Source organism: Armigeres subalbatus, chromosome 3, assembly GCF_024139115.2.
Source record: "Armigeres subalbatus isolate Guangzhou_Male chromosome 3, GZ_Asu_2, whole genome shotgun sequence".
NCBI classification, from domain to species: Eukaryota; Metazoa; Arthropoda; class Insecta; order Diptera; family Culicidae; genus Armigeres; species Armigeres subalbatus.
The window spans coordinates 125,978,954-125,991,016 of record NC_085141.1 but is presented as its reverse complement, the minus strand read 5'-3'; the positions used below and the strand labels follow the sequence as shown (position 1 = coordinate 125,991,016).

At 39.8% G+C, this 12,063-nt stretch overlaps 1 protein-coding gene across 1 annotated transcript in view; it reads left to right on the top strand.

Moving 5' to 3' along the window:
• Nucleotides 1-1,113: 1,113 nt before the first annotated feature.
• The window catches only part of LOC134227995 (ubiquitin domain-containing protein 1), a 44,442-nt gene continuing 33,492 nt past the window's right edge, over nucleotides 1,114-12,063 (top strand). The window contains exons 1-2 of the mRNA XM_062709750.1: nucleotides 1,114-1,509; nucleotides 1,804-2,228. Coding sequence (XP_062565734.1) covers nucleotides 2,147-2,228 — 82 coding nt within the window. The 5' untranslated portion in view covers nucleotides 1,114-1,509; nucleotides 1,804-2,146. The remainder of the gene's footprint in view (nucleotides 1,510-1,803; nucleotides 2,229-12,063) is intronic.

The following is a 12,063-nucleotide window of genomic DNA, read 5'->3' as shown; positions in this document are numbered from 1 at the left end:
AGCCTTCTTATATACCTCATTGATCAAAAGGCTCGAATGGTGGGTGCAGTTGACCTCCAGAAATGTCAAATCAGAGACTAACCCGCAGGCAAGCTGGCGGCCATTACCGCTCGCGGAAAACTGGATAGATTACTTTGATTTAAGAGAAAGCCATTTGTGCTAAAACGTTCATAAATTACGTATTGATTACCGATTATTGATTACTATAGATAGTGGAATATATAGATGAGCGAATGCATGGCTGAGTCGATTTTTTTGCCCGTGCACACGCGCATATGACGTCACAGCCCTTAACGTTTCCATTGAAATCGTGACGTCATGCTCGTTTGGAGACACGTTTGACAGTTCGTTTGGAGACAGAGGATTTATCTTCGCTCATCTATAGATTCTACTATCTATATTGATTACTGGGTACCGAGGATGATTCATAGAATGCGCAACTGGAACCACGAAATAATCGACAGTTTCATATTGATTGTTAGCAAAACTATATTGTCTATCCGGAACAAAGTTAAAACGCTTTTTATACCGAAGTTGGATTTTTCTCCAGATACAGGCAACTTTTCCACTTCGGAGGTAGTGCGCTGGATTCCCCTAAAGATGCGCTAAACAACGCATCAATCAGTTTGACAGATAAAATTTTGGAAAAAAAATTCGGTTTGGAAGTCCCTTTAGACTTATGCTACGTTTTGACAGGGCAAGTGAGTTGAACAACTCAGTTGAATTCAATTGACTTGCCAAAAGTTGAACATGTTCAACTTTTTTTTCGTTCAAGTGAATTGAATTAAGGTGTTTACACGTTCAGTTCGCGTTCGATTCAAGCGACTTGCTCAATTCACTTGCCTTGTCTAAACGTAGCATTACTAAATATTTAATTCTGGTGGTGCTCCGCCGACAATTTTATTGAACATTTTGTTCGGCTAGTTGCATTGCCGAATCCATCATTTTACCATTTTTCCGTCACCGTCTGTCAGAGTAATCACAAAACGATAAAATGTCTTGCTATCTCGCTTCTGCTCGGTAGATTTTTTCGACAAATTCCCAAACAACCACAGGTGAGAGCAGTACCGCTAGTTATTCCTCGTGACTTCTCGCGTTGTCTTCTGCTGGTCAGTGCGAGCTCTTCTGCCCAACCAACTAAAGCCAAAATTACTCGAACAGCTAGAAGAGTCGGTCGGTGTGCTTGCGAGGATGAGTGAAAAAAATGCACTGTAAATCGCGGTGGCGGTGCCTTTGCGGTTCTGATTAGTCCAAAATTGGTTACGCGAAACGTGTGAGAATCGGTGGTCGCGGAAATTGTGCGTGGTTTCTCCTTCCGGGTGGTGAAAAAACGATGAAAAGCTGCGAGATCATTGCCAGCAGCAGCAGCAGCACTTTCGTCATCATCAGTGGCAGTAGGATCTCGTCGTCATCATCGTCATCGAAGCAGCCACAAAATAGCAACAGCAGCAACAAAACCTTCAGAAAGTCAGATTTAGAAGATCGCCGTCCATCATGGAGGAAAAGAAGGTCGTAATTCTGCATTATCGTCATCGAACCAGTGTCCGTAACCATCAGTGCACAAGCAGTCATTGATTGCTCTCGCTGTGTTTTCAATGATGAAGATGATGCCTTGATTGCAGCTAATCAGAACTAGCAGTCGCCAGTGGAAATTGTAAACAAAATGTAAACTGGGTGGACAACGTTTTCGGAAAATTTGGGCAGGAATAATATTGCCATCGCCTGAACAATAGTTTTCGAGATTTCAATAATCTGCTCGATAAAAGTAGCAGGATTTTAATAAATTTTAGTGTTAATATTCAGTAGGAAGTAGTGGGACAGCAAAATTTTATACTTTTAAATAGTTTGGTTTTTTAATATTAAAAGTGTGTAAATAGTGATTCGCGGAAGAAAAATGTTTCTGTCGATTCATCTGTCGTATACGACAACACAACTACGCTAGTGCAAAATTATTCAATCGTACACAGAAGATTTCAGCAGCCGCCTTTGAGCAACGAAAAGGAAGGAAACAAATCGTCAATCAAACGGGAAGCAAAACAATTCAGACGCCGAGATTCGCAATTATTCGCTTTTGCACAGAGTAACGACCGCAGCATCTGCATCTAGCGCCTTGTAACCGAATGAGATTTTCGCTGCAATTACGACCATGGGCAATTGCATTGGAATTAATCGGAATGATCCGGAAACCCTCGATACCGGATCCGCCAACGTAACCCGGCCAGTGACGGGTAAGTTAAATAGTTTTTTTTGTCTTCATGTTATGAGAACGCAGTATAGAAATAGGTTTTTTTGTGTGATCCGGCGTTGAGATATGGTGGAGAGGGAATTCACCTTTTCTAGCGATTTTTTTTTCAGTTGAATGGCAATTGGGGTGTTTTGTGGATTGAGATGTTGCTGCAGCACAACACAATCATCAACACTCGCATAGTCAGTGTGTGTGGAAGCGACCTTCAAACATTACTCGTGTTTGTCGTCGGGCGGTCGACATTTATTTGCGATTATCGTTAAGTCAACAATAGAAGCATCGATGAATGTCCATTTCACATATCAAAATGAATCTGAAATCAACATAGGCTAAAAATATGGAGCATGACATTTCACCTGTTTGATTATTATTATGATGTTATTAACGTTAGATGAGTGGCTCTTGCTTATTTGATATTGTCATGTACGTCGTAGTAAATTTATTTTAATCGACTCAAAACAAGTTTTTTCTGGTTTGAATCACAGAAATTTGCTTTATGAATTTCTATTCAACGTAAATTTAGATCTATCAGAGGGATTCAATATATATTTTCAACAAAAATGAAAGATTTTCTGAAAGAAATCAGAATCTATTTTATAATTGAGTCACAACCACATGATTCGATTTACAGTTCGAATTCAACTGCGGGCTGAGGAATAAACATTGGGATCCGCTAGAATAGAGCTGCCCAAATAGATTTTCTCCCTTATGAACACAAATTGTCTTAGCGCTGCATTCAAATCGCTATCGAATTCACAGAAATTTAGGCAGCGCTTCTAAATTATTGAAAAGATGCTAATAAAATTATAGTCCGCTGCTATGTCTGTGAATGTGTCTAATCAAAGCTGGTCTCGTCAAGGATTTCTTTAGCATGATCGAAGGTGACTTGCTAACAGTAGCTCCACGTGTATCTGGGGAATGAAGTTTGCACAATGTTTCTTAAATCACGTAAATAATGAGAAAAAATATAGAAGTTCATGAGAAGTTTACTCTGAAGAAATATGAGTACCTACATGAAAAAGGCTATCGAAATACAGGAACCATTTACTAACAGGGCTGACACGAAGACTCCCGATGTATGTACTTAGTTACTTAGTTGGGGGACTAGTAAAGTTGAAGTTTCGCAATCCGCACCACTGGCGAAGTTGGGCTTGAGGTACGGATTGCGAGAAAACCAGTTTTCAACTTAAAGTAAATTGTTTTGCTCGAAAGGAAAAGAATATACCATTTTTATTCCCCTAGCAGTCAAGTCTTTATTAGTTAGCGAATGCTCTGATAAGAATTAGTTCAGGAAGCTTCAAGCTGGCGAACTGTTGCCGTATCCCAGAAAATGCGGTTCTTTTACCAGCATACTGTTTTAGAGCTAAGCAACAGTATATCTGCTACTAAGGTATCGAATTAACATCAAGTTAGCTCAATTAAAATTTCAGGTATTGATCTCCCGGATTCCAGATTAATTCTATGTTTGAAAACGCGATTTGTTCATATGCACAACATCTGAAAGATTCAGTTCGAAAAATCTACTGGATGTAACCCCTTCCTTCGGTGGGGATTGAACCCAGTGCTTCAGTAAGCTAGACAGGTGCTTTCCCTATGAAGCTACGAAGGACATCCGTCCTCTACAGCTTAGCGGGAACTAATGAGCCAAAATTCCCAACACTAGGCACATAGCTAGGCTAGAATATTATTCAAACACATTCAATATTTTAGGCAGGAATCTAAAAACAAATACAAAGAAAGTGAAAGTGAAAAAAAAAGCGTGAGATGTTACGTTGTTAGTGTTGCTTACAAAAGAATGCTATTTATGCCGTTATGTATTTTGCATGGATCGACTTTTCTTAAGGTTTTCAACAGTTAATGACAACAGATGACAGCGGATGATTTTTTTTACAGTTTCATTTCAATGACTTTTCCGAAGGCCTGATTGATTCTTTCCGAAACATTGAGAATCATTCAAAGTCTTTCTGAATAATTCTGAATATTTCAAAATTATGCACCGTAAAAAAACGACGATTTAAATAAATAATTTATACATCAGCTGAACAAGATCGATTTTAAGGCAGTTTCAAACCTAGGGATATCGGTTATCACGTACTTTAAGGCTAAGTTTACAGATCAGGAGCTTGTCTGCAAATTTAACTTTCATATATGTGAGCTGGATTTATGGGATTTCGTTGTAGAAATTTCGGCCCGATTCAAAATACAATCCGGTGGAAATCTCCGAGAGTCCGAGCTGTAAACCAGCCTATAAATTAGCCAAGATTTGTTTTACTTTCCGCGTCGAAATTGCATTAGTCCCACATTTTTGGAAGCACATGGGAACAAAATCAATGCACAAGATTCCGAGATGTGAGGCTACTTTTAGCGTCATTTAAATCAATTTCGATCAAAAATCACTGTGAATTGATAAGATTCGACCTTTATTCACATGCGCCAACCATATTCATGGAAATAATTTCAATTGTGGTTGAGATTCTTGATATTCTTATCTGTAGATTTTCCCTCACTTATATTCATTAATAAGGGTTTTAGCACGGGAAATCAGTAATTCTATCCTATTGCTCTTTTCGCATTTCCCTTTAGACATTTTTTTTCTTAAAATTATTTTTTCTTTTCTCTCTAATGCCCAGACCGGCTTTGGGCTTTGATACCTTAACTATTTTATTGTTATTTTCAATTGTTCAGAATTGCAAAAGCTTTTGATATTGGCCAGTAATAAAATCCATGTGCAAGAGTAGATTAAAACAAAAAATTCCCAAATTTTTAAAAAATATTCGAAAAATCGAAAAATGCATATTTTTTTATATTTCATGTTTTTTTCGCGCCCCTTTAAAGAGTGAAATATTTGTAGTTTAGTATTTTTCCAAAACTAACTTAATACAATAGAAGGTTATGGTGGTGGATGATTCACTCTAATTTTTTACTAGTAGTTTAATAAAATGAAAATTAGGCTCATACATTTTTAAATGTCAACAGCTCTTGAATTTTGTATTTGTTTGGAATGGTAGTCCGAAGCACCTTCTTTCCCCGCAAAAACAAGGCCACATGGAGATCACCTAACCAAGAAACGGAAAACCAAATACTACCTCGTTGCAGTATGTCTGCGCTCAAAACTCTCGACTGTGTACAACACGCGTCGGAGTCGTCCGTCGCTGCTAAGCATTGGGCGGCTACAAGACGGAAGACTAGCCCAAGACTACGCGCAGCAGCTGGAAGATCCGCCATTGGTAGTACCGCAACCGCTGCACTTGGCACGGTGCCCCCGGATCAGAGAAACGACTTGTATGACGGCGAATGTGAGCAGTTAGTGGAAGAGATGAATGCAGAATGGGCGAGAATGCTGCAACACCTCACGAGGACGAACGAGGCATGATATAAACGGGCGCGGAACAGACAAAACTCGATTTTCCGGAGGAAAAAGCGCCAGCAGGAAGATTGAGACCGTTAAGAGACGGAGCAACTGTACCGCGCTAATAACACACGAAAGTAAGGGCCACGTGCCACAGCCTGATATGTATAATAGACCTATTCATGTTTTCAAGAACTTTCGAAAATTCAACCGGTCAGCGCAGAATCACAATTCTTATGGTAAAATAAGCCTTCTGTCAAATTTTCAGCAGATTCTGATAAAATTTCGAGGTGGCTCAAGTCAATTTAGTGATTTTAGGCCAACTTCAATTTTGAAAAAAATCTAACAAGTAATAGGAACACCGGAAATTATCGTAACAACTTCTGAACGGAAGCTTCTGGTGTGCTTAACAAGTCTTGTAAACATTCCTATTCGTTCCGATTATTTTTTAGACCATGTTAAAGTGGTTTTCTAGCTTTTAAGTGCATAAAACATTGTTTCCCCTTAAAATCGTTGTTCTACAAAATTCTTGACTTTATTACAAATCATTGCTAATTTATTATATTATTATTCGTGAATATTCGATACTTTTTGAATACATGAAGAGGTCTAATGTATAAGGACATAAACGGGAACCTTCTTACGGACGAGCGTGAGATGATCCAAAGGTGGCGGCAGCACTACGAAGAACACCTGAATGGCGATGTGGCAGACGAAGATGGCGGAATGGTGATGGACCTGGGAGAACGCGCGCAGGACCTAATTCTATCGGCACCGGATCTCCAGGAAATAGAAGAGGAGATTGGCCGGCTGAAGAACAATAAAGCCCCTGGGGTTGACCAACTACCAGGAGGTGAGGCACTGTCTAGAGCGCTGCACTGGGTCATTACCAAGATTTGGGAGGAGGAAGTTTTGCCGCAGGAGTGGATGGAAGGTGTCGTGTGTCCCATCTACAAAAAGGGCGATAAGCTGGATTGTAGCAATTACCGCGCAATCACATTGCTGAACGCCGCCTACAAGGTACTCTCCCAAATTTTATGCCGTCGACTAGCACCAATTGCAAGGGAGTTCGTGGGGCAGTACCAGGCGGGTTTTATGGGCGAACGCTCCACCACGGACCAGGTGTTCGCCAAGTACTGCAGAAATGCCGCGAATACAACGTGCCCACACATCATCTATTCATCGACTTCAAAGCCGCATATGATACAATCGATCGGGACCAGCTATGGCAGCTAATGCACGAACACGGATTTCCGGATAAACTGACACGGTTGATCAAAGCGACGATGGTTCGGGTGATGTGCGTAGTTCGAGTTTCAGGGGCGTTCTCGAGTCCCTTCGAAACCCGCAGAGGGTTACGGAAAGGAAGGGATAATACGAAGAGCAGGGATTAACACGAGTGGTACAATTTTCAATAAGTCCGTCCAGCTATTTGGCTCCGCCGACGACATAGATATTATGGCACGTAACTTTGAGAAGACGGAGGAAGCCTACATCAGACTGAAGAGGGAAGCCAAGCGGATCGGACTAGTCATCAACACGTCGAAGACGAAGTACATGATAGGAAGAGGTTCAAGAGAAGACAATGTGAGCCACCTACCTCGAGTTTGCATCGGTGGTGATAAAATCGAGGTGGTTGAAGAATTGGCTCACTGGTGACTGCCGAAAATTATGCCAGCAGAGAAATTCGGAGACGCATAGTGGCTGGAAATCGTACGTATTTTGGACTCCGCAAGACGCTCCGATCGAATAGAGTTTGCCGCCGTACCAAACTGACCTGGACGATGCTCGTGGAGGACCAACGCGCACTTGGAGTTTTCGAAAGGAAAGTGCTGCGTACTATCTATGGTGGGGTGCAGATGGCGGACGGTACGTGGAGGAGGCGAATCAACCACGAGTTGCATGAGCTGCTGGGAGAACCATCCATCGTTCACACCACGAAAATCGGACGACTGCGGTGGGCCGAGCACGTATCCAGAATGTCGGACATTAACCCGGTGGAAATGGTTCTCGACAAAAATCCGACGGGCACAAGAAAGCGAGGTGCGCAGCGCGCAAGGTGGATCGATCAGGTGGAAGATGACTTGCGGACCCTCCGTACACTGCGTGGTTGGCGACGTGTAGCCATGGACCGAGCCGAATGGAGAAGACTCTTATATACCGCACAGGCCACTTCGGCCTTACTCTGAATAAATAATAATGAATTTTGTCACAAGGATTTTTGACATGCCCCTTTTTCCAAATGCGTTTGTTTCCTTTTTTCATCAAAATGATCTGGTCAGCCTACACATAACCGAACACTCGTGATTCATTTTGCAAACTAACTTTTCCTAACGTATTGTTTGTACAATGAAAATCTAGTAGAAAGTATTGTCTGGCATTCAGACGTTAGCCTCGGAAGACTGAGTTAATAAGTTGAAGCAACAAATTGTCATCCTATTGCTAGCCTTCATTCGAAATAAACGTTACTTGTTAGTTTATGTAGTTTATTTATTATTGTGAACTTTATTATTTGCGACGAGGTTCGAAATCCTGAAGTGTCCTGGCTTAGACACAAACGGACAAAAGTATTCGTAAGAATTCATACATGTTACAAAGAAAACATGACGAACACTTATGTCCATCATTGTACATATAAATCTAGGTTCAAGCGCCATTACTCGCCCTCTGGAACGAGGAAACAAAAGTTGTTAATGCAAGCCAAAAACCAAACCATAAGACGATAAAGATATACTCAATATACTCTGTATTTTTGTGACTGGAATCGTTATTTTGACTACCTTCGTTAAAATACAACTATTTTTTAAACCGGATATCAGGAAACACAGGCTTAGTAAATACAAGAATAATTTGGAATACAGGCATATCTCGATAGTACGTACACCTGCGTTATTTTAGTGTACGTACTATCGAAGCGTACAGGGTGGCCACCGAACCGGGAAAAACGACGGGAAATTGAAGTCACCGGGAAAAAAGCGGGAAAAACCGGGAATTCAAGACATGTACCGGGAAAAAAAAAAATTTCGTCAAGTTACATTCAAAATCTTCAAAGTTTTTAATGGAGATGATATAAGGAAACAATTTACTCTTCAATATTTACTACTCAGTCGCATTCAAACTAAATTGTTTGATTTTAGTAGATGGTGTGTGTGAGGTACAAAAATTAAGTAGGTAGTAACCTAATATAATCAAAGGTTATGATGGTGAATGATATACTCTAAGATATTTTTTTTAACTTGTTACATGGAAAACCATTGTATAATAAGTACCAAAACTTTGAAAATTCCAATATTCCAATATGGAATGGTAACGTTAAAACTTTTTGGTAATAAATTCCATTAATCACGAATTGAATGTTTTAATTGCCCAAAATGTGCTAAACTCTATTTTAGACAACAAAATATTGATTTGGATCGGAAACAAAGATTTGGGTCTTCGGGTGAGGATGTGTTTAAATTAGGTTTGTGGATTTTTTAGGATTATGCAAAAATCTAAGGGACGATTCAAATATGACGTCCACTACTTTTTGAAATTTCTAGACCCCCCCTCTCCCCTCTGTCACGCTTTTTTGTATACCTAGTATATGCAGTGTCACAAAATCTTAGACCCCCTCCCCCCCTAAAACCTGTGACATCATTGTTGAACGACCCCTAAGGGTCTGTCTCATATGGAGAATTAAACTTAAAAGTGACAGTTCGAAAATTAAAAAATCACCCCGTTATAAGAATGGCTGGTGCTACCCAGCAATTCCAATAGGACATCGATGGAAAATGATTCGATATCTGTCAAAAGTAATCTTGCTCTGCGAGCAGGGTTATTTGATAATTATTGAAATGTCACTTTTAAGTTTAATTTCAGTTTAATTATCCAATTGAGACAGACCCTAAATAACCTTTGATGAGGTTATACACGGCTTTATTTACTTAATTGCTAAGTTCTCTGAGTTAGAAACATCGATTTAATTTGATTTACTTTATAATACAGATTTGTGTCTTTCCTAACATAATTTTGCGATATTTTGAAAATCTTCATCAGTTAATCAAGAAGATTTCATTTGAAATAGTATGAATAAGATCAAACAGAAAAGCGAAAATTAAAAATATTTCGGCTGTACTATAAGATACTGTACGGTTTTACTGCTTTCTGTGAACATTATGCTCTAAGAAGGAAGAACCACACTAGACACACACTTACGAAAGAATCGAATCAATGTAATTTGGTGCTAATGTGATATTACCATATTGATTAAATGTCGTCAACACTAACACTACAGGGCAACACTTTGTATAACACGTTATTGGTAATTTATTATGTCTATTTCAAAGGTTAATTCGATATAAAACTGATAAGTGGTTTGGTCAGAAAATAAAACACCTAGTTGAAGTGCCAAAACCCTGTTTTTTTTTCAAGTTAAATAAAAACCGGGAAAATTTGACAAAAATTTATCGGGAAAAGCGGGAAAAAACCGGGAATTTGTTTGGGAATCAAATTTCAGTGGCCAGTGGCTACTAGATCCCCTTCTATTCAACATTCTCGGCCAAAAAAAGGTACTTTTTCTGAAAATGTGGAAATTGTTCTTTAGGAAACTAAAGAATAGCCTGGAATTGATACTACATTTTCTTTCGTATTTCAGTTTGAAATTATTTCTTAACTTTATTTGAAATTTGTTTGGAAATTCAAAAATATTTTTCTCTGAAAATTCCCTATGTAGGGGGAATGACGGCTTTGGCAGGTTTTGTTCTATTTTTGTCAGGGGTTTTTTTGTAACTGATTATGCTCAAATTTGGCCTAAACATTCTTTGCATATCGGTCAACAAAAACCCCCCTGACAATAATAGAACAAATCCTGCCAAAGCCGCCTGTTCCCCTACTTCATTTGAAAAAAACTTCTCATTTAAAAATTTCGGGGCTCTCAGGGAGAATTCCTTAAATAATTCAAGGGAGATTTTTGGAGGTAACTCTGAAAGAGTTTTGACAACATTTCAGGATATCTATAGATCTGGATATATCTGGAGAAATAGTCATGAATTTGCAGACAAATTTCTCAAGAAATTTCCGGAAGAATTCGCGAAGAAAAAATTCAAAGAAATTCGAAGAAATTCAAAGGGAAATTGTTGGGTATATTTAAAAGAATTAACGGACAAATCTCGCTTAACTTTTCAAAAGGACCTAAGTAACATTTTTTTCATGAAATAATTTGAGTACTGCAATCAAAAGCTTTTATGTTTTTCCGTTGTTTGCGCTATTCAAATTAATTCATGAAAAAAAATGTTACTTAGGTCCTTTTGAAAAGTCAAGCGATAAATACTTGGTAATAATTTAAGATGAGGGGCCCTCCTTAGCCGTCCGGTAAGACGCGCGGCTATAAAGCAAGACCATGCTGAGGGTGGCTGGGTTCGATTCCCGGTGCCGGTCTAGGCAATTTTCGGGTTGGAAATTGTCTCGTCTTCCCTGGGCATAAAAGTATCATCGTGTTAGCCTCATGATATACGAATGCAAAAATGATAACTTGGCTTAGAAACCTTGCAGTTAATAACTGTGGAAGTGCTTAATGAACACTAAGCTGCGAGGCGGCTCTGTCCCAGTGTGGGGATGTAATGCCAATAAGAAGAAGAATTTAAGATGAATGTTCAGAGGAATTTTTGAAAGAATTCTCGGAAAAAGTTGTAGTAAAATTTTACTAGCGCACTCCTATGAGTCATTGTAAAAAAAATTGGAAGAACTTCCTGAGGGATTCCTGAAGATGCTTCCGGCAGAATTTCTGGAGCAACTTGCGAAGGAATTTCTGGTGGAACTTTCGGACGAAATTCTGCAGGAACTTTCGGAGGAATTTTTGGAAGAAGTTCCGGAGCAATTTCTGAAAGAATTTCCGTTATAATTCAGGAGGAACTTCCAGAGGAATTCTTGGAGGAACTTCCGCAGGAATTCTCATGGAAGAGCTTCCGGAGGTACTCCTAGAGGAATTTCCGGCTGTATTCATGTAAGAACTTCCGGAGAAATTCCTGGAGGAACTTCCGGAGGAATTCCTGGAGGAACTAACGAAAGAATGCCTGGAAGAACTTTCGGAAGAACACCTCGAGGAACTTGCGGAGGAGCTCCTGGAGGAACGTCCGAAGTAACTTCCGGAGGAACTCCTGTAGGAACTTACGGAGATATTCCTGGGCGAACTTATGAAACTTATGGAATTTACGGAGGAAAAAGCGCCAGCAGGAAGATCGAGAACGTGAAGAGACGAAGGAACTGTACCGCGCTAATAACGCACGAAAGTTCTATGAGAAGTTGAACCGTTCACGTAAGGACCACGTGCCACAGCCCGATATGTGTAAGGACGTAAACGGGAACCTTCTTACAAACGAGCGTGAGGTGATCCAAAGGTGGCGACAGCACTACGAAGAGCACCTGAATGGCGATATGGTAGATAACGGTGGCGATATGGTAATGAACCTAGGAGCACGCGCGCAGGACATGC